Genomic DNA, 22,432 nt, shown 5'->3' with positions numbered 1-22,432 from the left:
TGAGGGAATAAACTTTTTTAAAACCTAGACTTTTTTTTGTTGTGTTAAAAAACATATTTATATCCTATTAAAGCATCACTATCAATATAAGGTAAATGTTATATTTACTTGGAAATAAGATCATTACGATAAAACAAAGCGTGTTAAATCATTAATTTTATTTTAATAGTTCCCAGTAAACATATTATTTATAAAAGTCTCGCAGAGATTAAAGAGTGTTGGCTAAACAATTAAAGATTTTCAGGCATATGTGAACAGTATTGTGTACCGTTCTAAATAGTAGAGAACAAAGGCCCAACGGACAAAAGCGTGGTACTTTAGGCCTTGGAATTAAGACAACCACGAGAATTGTGAACAGGCATTGTAAAAGTTAGCTCATTTAGTTTTATAATTCGATTGTGCTCAACAATCGCGTAGTTTTCACATTCGACGATATCTGTGATCTAAGTATGTCTTTCAATTGCGATTACTTTAAAAAAAAGTTTACGTACATGGTGTTTCATTATTAACCTAAAATATTAGTCAGAACTGGTTTAAGCGAATGTATTTCCTTCAAGGGGTTAATGCACAGCCACGCTCCGCAAATGTTTTATTGAATATGATAGAAATCTATATATCAAATTACCTTTCAAATGGCCAAACTTTGTATACCGACTTATAAATCACGATTTCGAACTAAGGGAAAATTCTCTTAGCACATTTATTGTTATTTATTTGAAATTAGTCCATTCCACACTTATTAAAGAGTTTTCTAGGTATATACAAAACGCGGTACTTACCGTTTTCTGTAGGGAAATTAGCAGTTAGCAGTCTTGACTCAATTTATACAACTGTGCCAAATAACGAGATGGAGAAACAGCTTCACTGTAGAGTTTCTTACGGTTTGTTAACTTGCCAGAAGTAAAATGTCAGCTAATATACCATGGATAATTCTGGAAATTATACTGGAAATAAGCATTTACGGGCAGCTGTGTTCACTTACCTATAAAAAATAGCAACTTTACCGTGGCCCACTTACTAAAGTGACTCGTTCTATCTGTATGCAATTCCTGAAAGTCAATTTGTTCACAAAAAACAATTATGTCATATTTCTGCATACTAACTAGTCACCATGGAAAAATCACTTCCTAAGAAAACATCCATTAACCTATGCCTTATCCAAGATAAATTAATTTCTGCACGTTCTGACATCGAGAGTGGTGGTGCGGCCGACAGCTCTGGGATAACAGCAGAATGTCTCGCGACGTTGCCCGACGCGCACGCTCCGGAGTCGGCGCCCGCGCATACATCGTCCAAACAGTGGACAATCGATTAATTAGTGCAAAGTGTAACGTGCTATCGGACGGACCCCAACCACTCTCCAGGTATTTTTAGAGTGAGGTGTTACAGAACGTGTTCTCTAGTATCGCGAAAGTGCTCGACTTGAATATCGTAAAATACCGGTATCGAGTTGAAAATCAAACCTGAAATCTCTTGGAGCAGTGGTAAAAGTTATTTTTGGTAAATATACTGCTTGCTACAACGTAATGTTTACATATAGAATGAAAACGGGATGGTCATTTAAGAAAGTTCAGCTCTATTATCCGCTTATCAGCATTGTTTATTATTGCAATACGTTGTCGCATGTAGTTATTCTCGTCTCTTGATGACACAGTTGCATATACTCTCTTTTGCAGGGCATAAGTCACGAAATGGCGCACCACCAGTTCATCTGTTTGGTCATCGTTGCAGCGCTAGGTAATGTTTACTAAATAAATAATATCAGTTTATCACTGTATTAATCTGCTAAATATTTACTCCAGAATGGTTGGTGTTAACTCTATCCGTCCGATAACATTTGCAAATATTATTATCATGCAACCGCGTAAAAATATCATTGACCTCTACTGAACTACATAAATATTTCATTGGTACATAATATTAAAGTAATTAGTAATATGTATAATATGTTTTTTGGTTTTTATTTAATTTATTTTGATATTCAGAAATGTATAAAAATTAAAAATATTCTTGCGCGTAAAACTATCACAAATATTTAATACGTTTACGTTAAAATTGTCTAACAAAAATATGTATAACATTAATTTATTAACCATTTTTTACACTGCATTATATAAAATACATATGTATAAGTCACCGGCTAGCTATTTTACCGGCAACACAATGTAATCAAGGGTTAGACTTAGGGCGCGACGGCGATAAGGCTATTAGGTTTAATGTACATAACCATAATATGTTCCTATATCACATACCAGCTATCGAACAAGTATATTAAAAGATCACAACCGCCCATAAAAACCCACGATTCCTAAACAGTAAAAGTGTTAAGCTAACCCTACCCGAGCCGGCATATTCATGCCTTAGATAGCATAACTCTGCCAATAATTAACATATAATATCCTGAAGTATGCGGCAGATAGTATACGGCATCATGACATTTGTCAAGGATTTTTCTATATTCCGGGATGATACTAATTTTGCATATTATGCAAGTAAAATTACATCATCGACAGTGGACACGTCAAGTATAAATAAAGAATCTAGTAATGCATATAAGAGCAATAATAGAGATAAGAGGTGATAGATTATTTTGAATGTGTTCATTTTACGAGACGACAAGAGTGTTATCTATGTATAGCACTGCCTGCCGGAGCAGTGGCATTTAAATATCTTCGGTTTTATGATGAATAATAAAATCTTGATTCGTTCTGTTCCAGAAAAAAACTGTTTTTAGCTTCAATAAACATATTTATTACAGAGCACAAAAAATAGTTTACATTAAATTAATATGATTTATTTATCGGCCATAATACATTTAAACAATGCAAGATTTAAGAAAAAGTCATGATAGTTCGTACCAGTAAATTCTAAAATTTTGATTTAGGTGGTTCGAGATTGTGTAAGGTATTTAGTCAAAGATCTCTCTCCTTACGAGTGACGCATCCGTCTAAATAAAGGCTGACGATATTTGAAACAACTTGCATTTCTAGTCTGACAGGTGTGACTGGCAGTAAACGCTTGCTGACCTCGCGCGACGCTAGAAAAGCCCTTTGAGGCTAAGTGGCAATTTACACTGTCTTATCCAAAATAGTAACTATCTGATTTATTCTAACAGGAAAGACTGACAAAAACTATATAACTGGACTTGACGCCATCATATCACTCCATCCATATAACTTAAAGTCCAATGATTATGATTAACGATCCTCAACCACAATCAAAACGAAAACCCGTGATCTAATGACATTTTAATAACATGTAATTTAATAAATAACCTAAATTCTAAGAAGTATATCGTTGTGATATGATTCATGGTTTCATTGTTGAGGATACGTTGTGACAGTCACAAGAAAAGCCATATGAATGCTAATTACTATCGTGTGTGATCTCAGATACAAAACGTACTCGTACAGAGTAACGTAACATGATTTACATAATGATTCACCGCCATCTCAGGTGTCCATCAATGAATACGATCTCATTTACCTACTTCGTCGTGACCTTTTATTTCGGTTTTACGTTTCGCATCATATTAACGTCAACACGAATTTTATGATTATTGAGTGACTGGATTTCTTATCCTAAAATTAATTTACAATTGTAGATATTGTTCCAATCATCTAAGAATAACGGAAGATTAATACTGATGTAATTTTTCGATATATTTCGATTTCACATCTCAACACTAGTATAATAGCTTAAAATGTATCGGCAAGTGATACTAACTCAATATTATATTGCAAAAGAAATGATGTGTCTTTGTTCTTTAGCTATTGCAATAGCGCTTAAGGCTTAAATTATAATGGCTATTATGTATCTTATCCTGATTCTATCTGATTATGCTATTTGAATACGACCAATCACTATCGATTAATAATCACTTTCTAGTTAGATAATTGCATAATTGTTATTCCATTCCTTTCGCTCCCACATTAATACAGTATGAATGTAGATAAGTATAATATTAAGGTCCGAACTTTTATTGACGTGGTAGGACCTTATTGCCCAAACGCCTTCTTCCTTTATCTATCACTATCCGATTAGTAAATATAAATTAAGTGTTATTGTGGGTTTTTATGACCGGCGGTGGAAATCACTGTGTTAACTTCAAGTTACCAAAAAATTATGTATTTCTTTCGGCGTTAATGGCCTAAAACTAAATACTCACTGATATTCTTTTAACATTGTCCTATAACTAATTAAAACCAAATAAAAAAATACATCTTACAATTAATGATGGTTTTATGGAAACTATTCTTTTTGAAACGACTTAGCGAATTTAATTCACTGAAATAAGGAAAATATCAATCATAGGAATCATTATAATTAGACAAGAGATATTTACGTAATATTATCATTCGTAACGATGCTTTAGTACGTACATATATAAAGTTTTTTATTAACAATATTATGTTATACAACAAGTCGACAATTTTGGTTTAAGTATAAATAATTTAAAAAATACAACACGGATCTACTGGTAATATACCTACGAGGACTTATATAGAACGAGTCTAGATAGCTCTTTCACCCAGAGCTTGTGTTTATTCATTACTAAAGTAAGCCGGTTCAACGTTGCACGAATAATTGCCTTTAAAGACCTTACCTCATTAAGTATTGATGACAATGTTTAAAAGATTACATTGAGGACTGGCGAATGGCCAACTCCGGAATGTGATAAAAATCTTACCTTTCCTACAGTACAAGGTTCTCCCTCATACGTACTTCTATAGTGTGAATGCCAAACAAGTAAAAAAAACTATGTAGCAGTATTATTTTTAAACGCTAAGGCGACAAAAAACCTTTCTTTCCCTTCTTGAAAAATGCGTTTATAACTGGACGTCATCCAAAAACGAACCAGACATAAAATTTCACCTAATCGAACGCTTTTACGAGAAGAATATTTTTCGTTTTTATTTCTAGCGACTATCTGTCAAAAATGCTCCGAACCCATAAAATATTCCACGATCTAAACTAATAAACATATTGTATCTTACACTACACACTGTAGTTTGTTAAAATGCAAGGAAAACGTGACCGAATGTAGAAGTGAGGGGGATCCGACGTGGATATTTCCTTTCTTGGTGTAGGTCAACGGTTCATGCAGATGAATAGCTAAGTGCACGTACCGAGGTGAAAGAGTTTCCTGTTGTTTCAATACTATTGGTGTATCGATGTACGCCATGACTTCTTTTATATCACTCTCAGAAAATCTATTATAGGTGGTATACCTTCTGTATATATAATTTGATACTTAAATACATAATTACCACTGCAATAAAACAATTGGAAGTTCTTTTATCGATTTAACCTTAAATACAGAATGGATGAGAATTAAATAACAGCATTCCCTACCGAAGATAAGCACTGCTCTTCTGAAATAAAAAGATTCCTCACTTTGTATGTGAGGAATACTCAATGCAGACTTCATCAATGAGTTGATTTGATTGCATAAATAAGTGATTTCTCAAGTCCACTTGAATAGGACAACAATAAAGTTTAGAGTGTCCTTTCGTGCATCCGGAGGCCGAGCTTGTTACAGATAAGAGAGCACTTAACCAATTTACGGCCGTTGTAAGCTAAAATTTGTGTCTAGCCACATGACTCAGGGGTAATAACGTTGTGAACTAATGAAATTCATTTGGTAAATACTTTAAGTTGTTACTCATGTACAAAAAGTAAGATTGTATCTCAATTTTGTTCGCAATGAGTCACCTTTACACAGAAATCGTTTTACGCTAAATCGATTTGTCGATATATTTAAGAAGTGTTCCGATGACGTCATTAGTAAATAATATGCGTTTCCGTGCCGTTATGTAGTATAAATAACATTACCGTAACTTTATGTAGAGTTGAAAGGTAAAATTTTAAATAGACACCCATTGCCATGACCAAAGCCGAAGAGTCGTCTATTATGAATATTAAGCTAAAAAACACTAATATATTACTCAGTCACGAAAAAAAATTATACGAATAAGCCGACCATCATTATTAATCGAACTGGGCATCCATGTCAGACAGTGATCTGAGCCATTAAACTAGTAAGATATTAGACTAGCACAATAACTGTCACGTCTGTGACAGTGTTAGTCAAAGAGCGTTAGTAGTTAGTACATAGTCCCAGACGTGACAGTTAACACACTTATCACAAAGCTAAGAAACAATAGTTCAAATATAACTGATAATTCAATTTATTCTGCTGCGACTCGTGAGTCATAGTTCACGAGTAAAAAAACTTAATTATCAGGAAACTCGCTCGTATTTTCCGCGTTGTAAGGGGGCATTATATCATTACTTCGTCCAACATTATGACGCAAAGGTCAAAAAACCGGATGGAATCAAACCAGTACAGTGAAGTAAGACTCCTGTGAAACAATACTTTGTCCAGTTTCCTTTGTGTGTGTTGACAGAATAGTGTTAAAATGGATTATTGTGCAGTGAGCTAGCTTACTTATTATGCTAATATTTCAATCCGGGTTTACATCTTTTTTTGATATAGGTAACTTGACAATGAAAATACGTAATACGTATACGACCTTTATTCCTTTAAAACACCACGTAAACTCAATTATTGATACAACACCTAGAAGTACTATGAGAGTTTTCTACTTCAAATACGAATGCTTAGCTAAAATAGTTCTTTCAATCCAAAACTTAGACACAAGATGCGGCTAGCCGTTAAGATGACTACAATATAGAGTCATCAGTCAATATTCATGGTGACTAAGCTGGGAACATTCTAGCTACCAAAAAACATACCTAGCCTAATGTTCCGTTTTAAGATTGTAAGACTCGATCAACATGTTCATCATATTAGAAAATTCCACGTATGTTTTCCTCCTTAATCATTAAATTGATTGATGCTTTGCATATTAATTCATGGACATAAAAATCAAGACGACATCCGCTAAAGTGACATCTATTAATTAGTAATACCTATGCCATTATTGGTATTGACTATTGTTGATACCTACGTGTAGTCCTTATATATAATTTACTAGCGTTTACGCGCAGTATCGTTTGCGTAAAAGAACCTTCCGGTAAAAAAATATGGTTTAACTCAGAAAGATCTTGTGTCCAAGGTTATTATTTAATCTAATGGCAGATTGAACAACTGACGACGACTACTCACCAGATGAACTATATGAAACTAAAATTCTGACTAAAATATTATGTTTATTGAAAAGTAGCCGGTTGCATGCGGAAGTAGTGCCCTTCCGCGAAGTGCCGTGAGAAAAGATCACCAGTTGTTTATTCACGGTCTCTAGAAACGAAATGGAGTGTCAAGACGCAGGTAGCTTAAGTGGTAAACAAACGAGCTTCTGTAATAATGTCGACGGTCATTACCGATAACTACGTTTTATCGCCCGACGATCCAGTTACTAATAATAATGCGATGTATTGGTTAACAATGAATGAGCACGAATCGCATGTAATTACTACAGGACGTTGCAGTTTGAATAATAATATTGTGCAGGCATGTATTAACATCTATCTAAACAGTAGCGTTGCCGATCAACAGGGCGCAGCGGCGTTAATAACATACACAATTACCTACGCAGCATGCAGTGACATTTCTACAAATAATGGGCACGCATATTGAAAACAAAAATAGTTCCCATCAAAGGTTTTTGTTTTGACGTTTCATAAAATAGTGAAATCTAAAGTACTTACTTACTTTATAAGACTCTACACCTTAGTGCTACACTTAAGTATACGATATTGTCGCTTTCATTTTTACGTAAAGTAAATGGTAAAATTCAAAGGACAAGACCCTGATAAAGTTAAATATTGATTAAAATATATTATAAGAAAATCCCTTTAAATACTTAGTTCAAATGACTCGTTATTTCAATACTTGAATCCATGTATGTAGAGTACATCGCTTGACATTTAAGCAGAGTATTTTAGATAATGTTACCGTTATTTTTATATGTGGCATGAATATTTAAATAACTGGTTAGATTCTGAAAATTTGTACAATACATTATGCACAAACGATGGCGATGTAACAATATGTAAACAAACACTTCATTAAAGTGAAATTGCAAACACGAGAAATGGTGTAGAGTTCAAACATGTAACTCGGACAAATCCTCAACTCAAAATGCTAATTCGAAATGTGATGTGCAACTGATTTGTCTCTTTAAAACTTTCACTTTGTAACTTGCGCTTAGCAAACTATCTCCATGCGATCAATAAGCACAGCAATGAGTCATACAATTACATTCAGGGGTTTACTAAATATTACTGTCTTCGATTTACGTTAAGTACAAAACCGGCTTACAGACCGTTAAGTACACATTTTAAAGCTGCGCCTGACCCACTAATTTAAGTGTACGCCGGACCAACATCGAGAATGTTTGCATTTCGATAACTCCGGAGTGGACTACAGTTTGAATACTATTAGTTAACATTGTAAATATTAACTAATGGGACACTTGATAACGGTGCTACGGCGTTTCATAACTTTCACATCAGTCGTGTAAATTGAATTAAACTTGAAGTGGCCTTTATACTCAAGCCGTCATCGACATCTTTATGGCTCTTGAACATAATCAATTATTCGATTAATCCCGCTAACTTGCGAATGATTTATGTGTTAAGTTTTTATTACACGCGAATAGTTATTGCGAATGTGCATTTTAAGATGCGATTCGACCTCGTTTAGTAAATTGTAAATAATTGCTGTTCGTAAAGAATGTTGATTCCACTCAAGGAGGATTTGAGCATTCTTTAATGTTCAATAGAAAACCTTACAACAATACATTGTAATCAAAAATGTTATTTAAGATTATGTCAGTAAAGGTCTTTTTCCCGTTGTCAGACACCAAAGAAAATCGTTTTAAATTTTTTGATACTTACATTTATTATTCCATAATACATGCACTATGTATATAATAAATATAATGATAATAACGTTATAAAATTTATATCATTCTAGGCGTGAAAGCATGCATCGGTCAAACTTCAATAGAGTCGACGAAACCGCCCGAAAGTTTACCGACTCTTGCAAAAGAGGTCGAAGACAACAGTCGCTACAAAACCTTGGAAGCGAACGTTACAATGTTGAAACTACTCGTCGATGATAAAGACGGAGTGAGCAGGTAACAATTAAAACAGCCTTTACCGAACTATAAGACAATATAACATAATGTCATGTTTGAACGCACTTACATATTAGATTTCCATACTTCCCAACCCAAATGTAAACAATTATTTAAAAATTCATAATCCATAACACAATGCTGTATGATATCAGGTCGGAAGTGTTTGACATGCTTCATTCTCGGGACGACAATCCTGAACACATGGATTTGCCGATCTTCCCGGAGGATGAAGAGGATGCGAGAACCGAGGTGCCGCTTGTTCCAGATTCACAAGCCGAATTCTTACAAGGTTTGTATTCTTATCTTATCACTTGTTTATAAATATGAAGATTATATTTAAACTTTTTCTTTTGCCAATGCGTCTTTTGCCTAAAATGCAATTGTATTTTAAGCACAACAATAAAATCTGATCAGAAATCCTATAGCCGCAACGAAAAACTAAAATCATAATATAAAAACCTCTAACACGCTAAATGGCATGGAACAGCGAAACAACCATAGTCAAAAATTATTCAAAGATATAACGTTCTATTATTACGTTTTCAGGTTCAGAGACTATCGTATCAAAAGACACAACAACACGGTTGCGGTTCACGGCAGGCCGCACAGAGCCGGTTGGCGCGGCGGCGGGTATCATGGTGGTGGTCACCTGCAGTATCGTTTGTCTCGCCTACTCAGCCCTCATCGTCTGGAGACGGATATACTTGTTAGTATTACTAGGAAAATATTTTTATAGATATTTTAACAAGAGAATTTTTTTATTGATGATCGATACCAACACGTCTTATCTGTAAGCCAAAGAATCCTAAGGCTGATTCTCGACTAGAATTTTTTGAGAATTTAATTATGCTAAAAATTTTTTTATCTACCTGTATTACTGCAAATAGTACAGGAATACTAATACCCTTAACTAATTGTGTGGCCGACTCTGTATACCCTTTCAATGACACAAGTGTTTTGTTATAACGTAACAAGATACCGTAACCACCACTGACATTTACTTACAATACCGAAGCGTAGATCATTGCTCACGCTAAGGGCACATCGTGTCTATAATTAGATTTGTACAAACAGCTGCACTATAAAATGTTATGTTTACGAAATAAAACAAGAAGGTCGTCCGCCCGATCGTCACTGACCATAGTTCTCGAGACGCCAACAGATTTATAAAACAAGGCATTTAATGTGCCGGGAATAAACATTATTTGTCGCTGGCACGTTAACATAAAGCGCTATTGTGTGGGGTAACTCGATACACTGGTCCGGATCCCCGCTGCGTAGGAAGCGGTCAACTGCGACGGAAACCACGTCCACGTTGTGAATACTCCCTCTTAGGAACTCAGGAGGTCGGACAGAGTCTATACAATCGTTTATAGCCCGTTTTATTGCATTTCAATACAGACGCTTTCCTTTCCACGTTTTATAGGCGATGTGTGGGATGTTTAACCTTATGAAATTTTAGATTTCTATTATACATTATTTTATTTATGATTTATTTTTGTGAAACATTAGTCAAATGGGATACACAGAGTATATAGTAAGTTAATTAATGAAAAAGTATTCTATTGATGTATCATAAATTTACAAATGAAAATGATGATGTTTCATATATTTTCAGAAAGCGGAATGGGCTGAAACACGAGTTGTTGAGGAATGAGGAGAACATAGCCGAGACAAGAATAGAAGTAAGCTAAACCTTAAATTAATTTTAATCATAGTAGAGCGATGTTCTGCGTTGATAGGGATATTCTAGATGCCAATCCACACGCAGTTGTCTAATGTAAAACGAAGGTCGTAAAGGTTCGATTCTCAGACACAGATACTTAAATAAATTCGTAATTTCCAAAAAGCTAGGCACCTACCAAAAGTAACTTGTTAATTTGGATGTCACGACCATCATTTCTGGGCCCTTATTCTGTATGATAGTGAAATCGCGTAACGCGGCCGTGTCATGTTATCTTCGAGATATGTGTGTGGAATGGTATTCTGTAAGCCAAATTTCTATAGTACTAAACATGATGGGTTGTGTTATATGCTTGTTACGCACTGTCAAAATAACGTGCGGGATAGAGAATAAGGCCCCTGTATGATTAGAAGTTTTCGAAATATACGCCTACGTATTTAATCAACTAGTTATCAATTTTACAATGTTTTTATATTTTAACTTATTTTAATAGTAAGTAATAAGTAGATACGAATAATGTCTCACATAAGTATCAACGGCATGGTTTTATTTTTTGCTCTCAAATGAGCTTACCATTAAACATTAATTTAGTAATTTACCTAACCAATGATTTTACTCTAAAAATATTCGAGGGAAATAACAAATGATTACCTAAACATACAACAATATAATAACTTATATTTGTAACGAGATAATGTTTAACGGTCCGTAGATAGTTTCAGTTAAAAGAAAGTGATAAAATTGCAATTTCTAACGACCATCTCACAATTCGCACTAGAAAGTGTTCTTAATTGGGACTCTATTCATTGCGGACTAATAGCGCGATGATAAAGAAAGATATTACTTTAATGACCATTGTTGTTGATATTGTCTAATGATTTTTTCATAAATACCCTATCATTGTCAAGTGGACAATTCATATTTCCAACTCCTCCCTATCTTTCTATTTAATTAATTTCATTGTGGGATAAAGACAGATTAGTGTTCCCTGAGACTCGCCGACCTTCACTGCTCGGTGTAATAAAATGCGTGCCACTGCTGATCATGGCTCACAGGAGTTGTAGTGATGGGTGAGAATGTCTCTAAAAAATACCCTTTCACAGACAACCGCTAGTGAGATAAAGAGGTGATCACGTATGGCCTATGTTTACTTATTACTTATAATGTTATGAATAGCCTTTATGGCTTAGCGGGTGATAGTTAGCTTTGAAATAAGGAAATGCAGATTTGATTCCCGTACAGCAATAGTTATAAAGATCTTGCGACTTCACAAGACTTAGGTTCAGAATTTTTTAAAGTAAGTAATTAAACTTTTTTGTGTATTTATTAATTGATTTGTTTTCGTTTCAGTTGTAAGCAGCAGTTACTACAATTATATGCCACGCTTGCGAAATACGACTGTCTCAATAATTGCTTTAGTGCATATAATTAGCTAGAAAGCATTAAGACTGAATAAATTGGCTAGAATATTTAGCTGTTAATAACATTTCTATGTGAATCTCTTATAAGCAGATAAATAAAATAGTTAATCATAATAAAATATCAATAATGACGAAAATATTGTCGTTGGATTTAGTTATTGACTTTGGATTTTTGTTTAAGCTGTTTACAATGTTTAAATAATGCCGTGTTATGTAATAACTAATTACTACAAATTCTCTATTTAAAACGCAACTTCTTTTATGATGCGTTTCTTGTTTTTAAAACTACTCATTTAAAAAAATAAAAATTTTAGTGCATAAACTTTGAGTTTTAAGCAGTCTCAATACATTTGCACGCTAGATACGCCTCAACGCGGATAGTGGCTTGCTATCCCAATATCATCCTATCCCACATGGCCTCTACTTGCCAGTTTATCTATTAATATAAATATGTTAATATAAGCGAGTGCCATACTGTTATATCGAGGACAATCACAATGTAAAGTGTAGTCATATAAAATAAATAGATATAATGATTGGCATGTTTGTATTGTATTATTTATTCATTACGTAAAGTAAAACATGTCTGTGATGTGATAATATAAGAACCTTTGGAAATAAATTGAAATTGTATAAACTTCTGTTTTTCCATTCCCTTAATAATAAGATTGTTTCAAATTAAAGTTCAATATTCATTACACTCCACTTATTTTATACCGAAGATAAAAAAAAATAGACGTATTTACCCGGAATTAAAAGAAATTTATGACAAAAGAAGCCGGTATTACGAGAAACACGCCCTCTCTGCATGCTACAGTGATGAGTTGTCGCAGAAATAGTTACGTTTTGTTCGACAAAAGAGATATTATATTAATCATATTACTACATAGTTGTTAAAAATAATTAATTAAACATATAAATTCATTTATAAACAAGTTTTGAAGAAATTATTACATTTGTATTATGTATACTGACATATACTATTAGTAAAAATCCAATTTGGATGCATAAATAAAATTACTAATTTAATATCATAACAATCCACTTTATTATGCTTATTTGATCATAATTCAATAATCTGATTACAAAAATTCGAAACACGCCTCCATGCAAAAAATTGCGCTAAAAATGCAATACGATAACTTAAAAATATTTGTTCTTAGAAAATTAAATATTGTGTCAATATACAACAAATTTCGCTTAACATGATCACATTATTTATCACTGGTACATACTTCATAGATTCGGTGCATGGGATCTATAGCTAGGGCTATCAACAATGCATAAGACCGTAAAATTTAGCAAATACGGGAAATGAAGTCCACGGCCTTATCTGAATTAACGGGAATGTTATTCTGTATTAATGCTATGCCAATCTGTCATAGTATCAGGAGATATCATTGTCCATTCTTGTTAGCGGTAAGTTTGAAATGGCCTTGGTAGATGCCGTAGCTACGATTCCGGAACTTGCACTGGTTATTCCGTCGGCTTATGTCTGACGACTACTGGGCCGGTGTTGTCGCCCGTGGCCCTGTTATGAGCCCCGTGCGCGCCGTCGCAGTACGGCCACTGAAAACAACAATTGCGTTTTTATCAATGATTGAATTGCTCGATGAGTCACGTCGCCGATTAAAACGATGACACCGTTCGTTTTTATGTTGTTAAAGAGTAATTCAATGTTCGCGGTCCACTATTATAAGTTGCTAGATCATTTTAGTTTAGTTTTAGTAATTAGGAAAGTTAGATCGATATCTTATGTGTGTCATTATAGATTGCTTGACGTGCCTAAAATTTACATCTAAAATATATTCTTGAAATAAATAAACGCTAATAAAATCTAGATCTCCCACAAAGTTACATATGATTGATAAATTTTATTGCTTGTTACACTTACATATCGATGAAAAAAAAAATGATAACAATTTTTTAGATGATGCAACAAAATAACATTTCGCTAGATGATGAAAAAAAAACAATAAATATAAGTAAACTTAGATGATAAAACAAAATGATAAGATTTTTTACATAAAACAGGGAAGATCGACCAAATGGCTAAAATAGTAAAGCGGATAGCTCGATCGATCACCAAATGGATCCCGAATATAAACCAATTGAAATTATTATTACTATCGTTGCGTCAAACTATTCTGATTGGTCCAATACGCGATCGATCCAGAGATCACAAATACTGTTCAAGGTTGTTTGGGAACTAGACGATTAACGGTGTATTACCGTTATAAATACTTAAGATGGCTATTCAATGACAGGGCGTGAAGTTTGGTGTTAATTTTATTTTTTATTATAAAACGGCACGTCCACTATTCAGCCGAGAACACTTCAAAATCCGTAGTAAGATGTGAAAATGACAATGATCATGCAGGTTTCAAAAGCAATCTGTAAGAATAGAAAGTCAATTAATTGTGAACTGTTTCAGCCAAAGTCTGAATCATTTCATTTGGAAAGTTACTTTAGATTCTAGACGTTCACAACACATTTTCAATATTCACATATACTACCTAATAACTATTAAAAGTATCTAATGAAAATATTTATAATGGATATAATACATTGAACACCATTATTTTGGTCACACGAAAAAGCTGTTCACAGGGTTTGTTTGTGGCTGTATCATATTTTTTATGAGATTATCATATCAGACTTGGAACATGTTACGCTGATGTAAAAGTAACATGGATAACCTGTGACTTTTCTGCGGCACCATAGGCCAAAACATATATGTTATTTTACACTCGAATTTTCATGATAAGATAAACGATATGTCGGTCACAAAAACACCGACAATGAATTGATAGCAATAGATTAAATGCTGATAAAGCAGAATCTTATAAACAAACGCCAGGCACTGGTGTAACAATCTACTAAAATAAGGAGATTTAAATCTTTTCGTATATAAATTATCATTTATTATTTTCTTCTATTATAAAACATCATAAAACAATTATTCGTTTAAACATAGAAATCATTTAAATTATAATGTTGATACAAGCTTTATAATTATATTCAAAGAAGTGCCTAACATATGTAGAGTGTATAATTTTATGAAAATCATCTTCGCTTATTTCAGTTTTAAAGGTAGTTACAAATGAATCAATTCCATATATATTTTTTTTAAAGTTTCTACTACAAACAAAATATACTTTTTACAAAGTGCATCGCGCGGCAATACTTCGAACATCATGCACGCTGCAAGCTTGCGAAATGGACATCCATTCCGCGAGCGCTAAATAAATAGCTGGAATTCTCGATTGTGGAGCGAGAAGTTTAAATTCATTCGTCGTTTAAATTAAAACAAGGAAAATAATCGTCTTGTTTTTATTGAATCTTACACTAGATAAAGGGCCTTATCTTTACAGCACCGTAGCCACCACAAGGCCAGCCACGCCTTTATAAATATTAATTACAACATTTTCTATAAATGCGCCACTGCAATCGGTCATAGCGTAGTGTTTTATAGCCTATAGGCTTCCTCGACAAATGGGCTATCCAACACTAAAAGAATTTTTCAATTCGACCTAGTAGTTCCTAAGTGCGTTCAAAAAAACATACTCTTCAGTATATGATAGTATAGATTTCCTAATTTTTATTGTCATTTTAGCAACTAACTCTACAATAGTCAATCAGAATAAACGCTTCAGGTTCGCCACCAAAAAACCTTATATAATATGTTGGGGTTTAAACCTTTGTACATATTTTTTTTATTTTCATTTGTGCAAGAACCTGATGCTAATAAAATCATTATTGTTATAAATTTTTTATATTGTCAAATATATTTTTGTTTACATAATAATGTATATTATGTTATTGAGTAAATAAAATTTTAAATAAGAAAAACATATTACCATTATTTACCATTCACTATCAAAGGAATGGCAATGATTATAAAATTTTGGTAATAGTTATAAAAAATGTTAATAAGCGAACATGTTTAGACTATAACTAACAGGACTTTTGTTCACTATTGGGCAGTGAAAATTTTCAACTTCCAGACCATGATGGTGGCTATTGTAAAAATTTTATATTATTATTTGAAATGATATATTGTAATTAAATAAACTAAATGGTTAGGATAAAACCTGTTTTCTTAACTAGGTTTTTAGTGTATGATACAAATTTTATTGGTACACCCTTTAGTTTTCAGTTTGAATATAAAATTCTCATTAACATAGAAGTTTTATTATACCTTCATTACCAGGATCACCTTCACATTAAACCATAATAGATAAAATCTTTACAAGATTACATCTTTCTTAAAATTTGAACATAACATTCACAAACATTGTGAGCTTAATGCATTAATAATTTAAACATACTTTGGAGGCGCTGGTTCTTTACTTTAGAAAAAATAGTGGACTGTATTTTGCGGGGGAAAAGGTATCTGGACACGACACGCACTTGTAGGATTAGAGCTGCCTGCGGGATAGGAATGTAAATATAGGCAACTCCTAAAGGATGGGAGCACAGTACCTTACGGCGTCTGCGGCGGCGGTTCGGCTGTATGATGCTGGCGGCTTCGTGTTTCTGCTTGCGGCGACCACTTAAACTAAACTTCACTCCCTATCTATGATAGGCACACTCACACGAAGTTAATTAAGGAAACAACATCACAGACCGATAATTTTCAATTAATTATGCGAGCGACGTCATCGTGTCCATGTCATTGCAGGGCGCGAACAAGAGTGTTTTTTGCACCCACACCCCGTACGGCGCGCGGACACTCGCGGAACCAATTCCCAGCGAAGCGCTCTCGCTCTCGTTCGCTGGAAAGGTATGTGCGGGAAAGGGATGCGGCAAGGAAGTGCACGTGTCGTGTCACTTAATTATTAATAAAAAAGACATCATTTGGATTGACGCGACCGGAAATGCGAAGTTAAAATTTATAAAGAATGAATTAGAAATATGGCGCAACCATACTTATTTTTCATATGATTAGATAAAAAATCTCTCAATCCCTTAAAAACAAGTTAAACACCCATAGATTTCGTAAAATATACTTACATTTTTGCTTCTCCAACATCTGCAAAGGACAGCTTTCTCTGTGATATCCTCTATATCAATAAAGTCCACCACTTTTTGAATGTCTTTCCTTATTATTGGGTTTATTTGTCCATTGCCGGCTTCCCTTGCCTTCTTGATAGTTAGATATGAATAATATGAGATGCCACCTACTACTGCTGTAGGAGGTATTAAAGCGAGCCAGTCCCTAACTGAAAACAAAAATTTTGTTATTGTGAACAAATTAAATTACTGAAATGAATAAAAACTTGGCAAATTTGATGCTATAATGGACAGAGATTAAGATACTTTTATCATAATTTAATCAAGTGAATTGGTTTTCCATACAATTTTAACATAAGATTTGTTATTACTGAACATATTTTTTCATGGATATTATTGTGTAGAATTTTGATAATGTCATAATTAGACATTATAGGAACAAATGTTTCTATATGCAAATGTATAAAAAACAAGTTTTATAGAGTTATTGCAAAATTTATGACCATTGTTCGAAAAAGTCCATGGCAAATAAAATCATGTTATATACTTAAAACAGAATCTAAAAGACATAAAGATGTTAACTTATTTATCAACAGCACTGGCCAAACTTTGCCTGAAGGCATTTCTGCAGAAATGGCACCTAATTTGAAATCCTTTTCAGTCAATTGAGATGGAGAAAAAGCTTTTATGACACAATGGTATGTACTGAAATTATTAATATGACAATAAAATAAAAGGCTCTTATTTAAATCTGTTTTACATTCTGTTACTCAATAAAAATGATATTCGAAATTTGAATCAGTAACACCTGTTTGCAGTTGTGAAACAAAAAGTTAAGTGCCACTACAAACCTTGAAGTTGTTTATAATAATTGGGAATAATAATACTTTGTAACATACATTTCAAACACTTTTATTAAAAAAGCTGTTGATGTCACTTCAACAATTATTGTTGATTAATAATTAAAAATTACCAAGTGATTGATAATTTTTATTAAAATTTTGTTAACCTATCATCACGTGTTATTTAACAATTTTTCATTACTAACATTTAATTTCGATGTTTGGAACTTCAAAACTCATCTGAACACATCAAATGTTTCAATTATAATGTATAAATATTGTTACTTGTGATAAAATAACTAATAAATAATTGTTGAATGACTCAGTGCCTATTGCAGGTTAACTTGAAAGTATGTCATTGAACCAAGGTAAAAAGAAATAGTACTGATGTTAATTTTACAGTTAGCTGAAAAAAAAGTAATTTCTGATAACTTAAAATACTAAAAGTTTAAACAATATATTCAGTTTAATAACTGTGTAAACAAGGAAACGACTTATGTTCCTGATAACCTTGTTGAAGGGAAATCCCTAATAACATGGTTTTCCTTACCTCCAAGACGAAACCAGCCGCCGATGGAATCAGGTATCGGTAAACTGGCTAAATAATTAGGAATAGTAACTTTCACAAGACTTGATACAATATACATCTTTATAAAGATTAAATTAAGTTTCTTGATAAAAATACTGTGATTGTGTACGACGTTACACAACACAACCTTCGCAGTACAGTAGTTTCAGTTTGACTTTGAGCTTTGACAAATGACAATTGACAATTGACAATTATTGACAATCCAATTCACTGACGCGACGACGATACGGCTATAGAGCAAGACTAGACTAGGGACTAACTAGGGTAGACCGTAGAGATATGGATAACATGGATTTAGCAGCTGTAAAAGGAGTGACGTTTGATAGTGTGAAAAGATACCTAAAACCAATCCAATCCCAAAGCCTCTCTATGTTTTCAATAAACGCTCCCAATCTCAATCTTCAAGCCAATTTCGAGAATGAACCAATCAAAATGAGTAATTAGTAAGCACGTCAAAAAATACATTGTTCTGATTAATCCATTTTGAGATAAACCGAAAAAAGCTGGAATCATTTATTGAAAGTAGCTGTTAATGAGAGATGTTTGCAATAACAAATCTCACTTTATAGTCGACGGTGAGTAAAAACCCTTACATTTTTTACCTTATGATAGCAATGTAGTATATATTATTATTTATATATTTATATTAATTAAGTCTTTGATCTTTATCATAATAACATATTTTATTATATGTATAATAAATATCCTTGAAGTGCTCCTTCCAGCTGTAATAATACACCCGTAATCTAAACTCATGCTTATTTATATGTAGTTTGTCAGAATATTTTTTGCCAGATTATTTATATATGTCAAATATTATATTTAGAAATGTAAAAAAAATGATATAATATCGTCATTATTTCGTAAATATGTGAAATAATGGATTTTAACGCTTATATATAATTTTTTATATTTTACGAGTGGCAATTCAGTAAACTTCAAATTTGTTATTTATCTGTGCTTGTCTCGCTTTGGTTGGGTGCGCTTTGCTTTTTATCGTGCGTTGTAATTATGAATATTTTCATTTTTATAATTGAGTAATATCCATTCGACGTAGTTCCTCATGTAGTTTTAATCAAGTGGTTTTGTGAAATCCTTTGGAGGATGCCAATCAATGCTGCTGTGTACTGAATATGGCTGACGAAAGACTAGTGGTCCTGAATCGTAGTGACAATTTGGGATTCGGGTTCTCTCTGCTTGGCGAAGCCGGTTTGCCACACATTATTTACGAAATCGAAGAAAATTCCCCGGCGGCTCGAAGTGGTGAAGTAAGTTGGTTGTGAATTATTTCTTTTGTATCTTTACGAACGTTTGTATGCCCCTACCTACTTTTATCTATTTATCGAACATAAAGCGTAGGTACTTTATAAACACGTAAAAAATTACAAAGTTATCATAATATTTACTTTCGGTCGTACGTCTTATTTGAATTTCAATATGGCTCTATTACACTCGATTTCGCACAAACATAATGATGCACTGTAAAATGAGTAATGTAAGAAGAGCTTATCTCGAGTTTATTGACTATTAATAACGCTTAAGATATAATTTACCCACCACATTGATTTAATATTCCATTAGTATGATAAGCACCTAGATGATTCCTGTTACCTATTATGGTAATTTATGCAAGTATCTATCATTTCTATTACCAATACTAGCCAAGAATGTTGTCTTTCTTTAAAACTTGCAACACTATCTGATTTAGTTTTATTGGAAAGGCAGCCTAATTAGCTATCTGGAATAACATGGTATTAATTAATTTTTCTTTAAAATAGAAATGAACAAGTGACCACCTGAGTGGGTAATATAATTATGCAACATAAGTTATAAGTTTCTAGTCTGCACGAGATTTAAAGCATTTTGAAGTTGAATTCTGTATGTTTTAAGTGATTTAAATCCTGTAATTGATATAATATATAAGGTATATCCAACATATTTTAAATAAAAAAACATGGCTCAGTTTGCCAAATTTGTCTAATTACAAAATATAATTTATTGATCATTAAGTAATTGCTAATGTGGTGTGACAGGTTTTACATTCAAATAAGTAAATGTACACTTCCATCAGTGAGTAAAAAATGGAATATACATTTTTTTTATATCTTGTAGATATCAAACAAACGCAAAACTTAAATATAATAAAAAATAAGCCTCCAAAATTAGAAGCATGTTGATCATTCCTGTAATATTGTGGAAAATTTAATAGAAGTGAATATAAACACTATCAGGTGACTCACTCCCTTGTTTACCACTTTCTTAAACAAGTTAATTCTATCAAGGATTTACTCTTACATCAGAATTATATTACTATATACAGATATTGTCCTAATATTATGGTAGTGTGAGTGTTTATATATCCAACTAAACTTTTTTATTGACTCAAATTGTATTCCAATAGAAATTCAATTGGCCAAATATCAAATCTTACATTCATAACATATTTTCAGAAAAATAATTTAGTTGAACAAATGAGTATTAAGGTGATAATAAACTTGATGTGATAAAACTGCAAACAGTTTTAAAACACTTATAGTGCTATCTAACTGTGCCACCATAAAACATCCACTTGTAATAGCTCTGACCACTCTGTCATTATCCATGTCAAGGTGAATGCGTCTCTGTACCCATATACTGGTCTTAATTTGTTTACTACATGTAATTAGATGGATCTTAAATACTCACATTTACTTATAAAGTGTGAAATGTGTCATTCCATCGCCAAACATGCAGATTCATTTGGTTTTAATGATGTCATGCCATTTTTGGTTGGTTGTCTGTTGATTGCCATGACAGTTCAAAATATCATGACCTGTAGTAGTTTGTGACTGCGAGTGTTTATTAAAAATTATAAGCAGCATGACTTAATGCTACCATGAAGTTAAATGGAGGTGACATCATACATCTTTTCTAATTGTTTGTTATGGTTTAGAATAAGTTAACAAAGTATAAATACTTTTCTTAACATAATCATTGGAAAAGGTATGATATTTTTTATTGTTAGTACAAACAGTTTAGTATTTCAAATGATACTTTTTATTATAATTTCATAATTGCTATCTTCCCAATTCTTACACAATATGAAAATTACAATGAACTAATTGAAATGAGTGGGACAAGTCACCAGTGGATAGTCTTAGCTCATATGGCTTAAAACTGTACTGTAAGAATATACAGATAAGTATTTTTCACGAAAAGAGGATGTGGCCTTAATGACAGAGCACTACAATTAATTAAGTCACTGTTGGAATTATCTTTTGTTTTATTTAACATTTTTAGTTGTTTTTCGGAGTAGGAGACATGGTTATACGAAATATCTTTACATCTTAAAAACATCTATAAGCGCAACGAGCGCGCGCCGATGCCATCGTTTCGATAGCTCGCCATTATACAATATTACACTGACTTCTTACGTAGATTCTATTTTCTCAATATTACCAGCTATGAGCTAATTATTGCTCATGACGTAAAACCGGTAAAACCATAAAAATCTGTCAAATAATAAAAAGAATGACTAATGCAACATTGACTTGGTCAGACTGTTTACTTTATACAATAACGTCTGACTCCTCGGCTCATTATTTCCATTGTTTCTCCTCAATGAACCAAGCTCGGCGAATATTGCCTACTTTATTATGAAGTGACTCCGCATTTTGATAGTTGTCGCGTTTATATGTATAGATAACGCGGAATAATATGAGGGCGGACTTCCGATAATCACGTCAAGTGGCAGATACGCACGTCAGGAATGTAGAGTTAGTGCATGTGCG

General features: G+C 33.0%; 3 protein-coding genes across 4 annotated transcripts in view; 2 read left to right on the top strand and 1 right to left on the bottom strand.

The window, feature by feature from the left end:
• The first annotated feature begins 1,187 nt into the window (after positions 1 to 1,187).
• Positions 1,188 to 12,852, top strand: LOC115448205. The gene is made up of 7 exons (XM_030175561.2): positions 1,188 to 1,364; positions 1,677 to 1,737; positions 8,945 to 9,107; positions 9,263 to 9,399; positions 9,657 to 9,816; positions 10,729 to 10,795; positions 12,145 to 12,852. The coding sequence occupies exons 2-7, from the start codon at positions 1,692 to 1,694 to the stop codon at positions 12,148 to 12,150; spliced, it is 579 nt and encodes a 192-aa protein (XP_030031421.1). The 5' UTR covers positions 1,188 to 1,364; positions 1,677 to 1,691; the 3' UTR covers positions 12,151 to 12,852.
• A 387-nt stretch (positions 12,853 to 13,239) lies between these two features.
• On the bottom strand, positions 13,240 to 18,871 carry LOC115448206 (CDGSH iron-sulfur domain-containing protein 2 homolog). The gene is made up of 3 exons (XM_030175562.2): positions 18,624 to 18,871; positions 17,232 to 17,440; positions 13,240 to 13,784 (listed from the first exon to the last, which is right to left on the bottom strand). The coding sequence occupies exons 1-3, from the start codon at positions 18,718 to 18,720 to the stop codon at positions 13,692 to 13,694; spliced, it is 399 nt and encodes a 132-aa protein (XP_030031422.1). The 5' UTR covers positions 18,721 to 18,871; the 3' UTR covers positions 13,240 to 13,691.
• A 740-nt stretch (positions 18,872 to 19,611) lies between these two features.
• LOC115448202 (PH and SEC7 domain-containing protein) overlaps positions 19,612 to 22,432 on the top strand; it is a 29,036-nt gene continuing 26,215 nt past the window's right edge. For both annotated transcript variants that reach the window (XM_037440622.1, XM_037440621.1), the window contains exon 1: positions 19,612 to 19,930. In XM_037440622.1, the coding sequence (XP_037296519.1) occupies positions 19,796 to 19,930 (135 nt within the window). In that variant the 5' untranslated portion in view covers positions 19,612 to 19,795. The remainder of the gene's footprint in view (positions 19,931 to 22,432) is intronic.

Source organism: Manduca sexta, chromosome 20 (genome assembly GCF_014839805.1).
Source record: "Manduca sexta isolate Smith_Timp_Sample1 chromosome 20, JHU_Msex_v1.0, whole genome shotgun sequence".
In the NCBI taxonomy this organism is placed as follows: Eukaryota; Metazoa; Arthropoda; class Insecta; order Lepidoptera; family Sphingidae; genus Manduca; species Manduca sexta.
The sequence above is the reverse complement of the archived record's forward strand: the minus strand, read 5'-3'. Positions and strand labels throughout refer to the sequence as shown.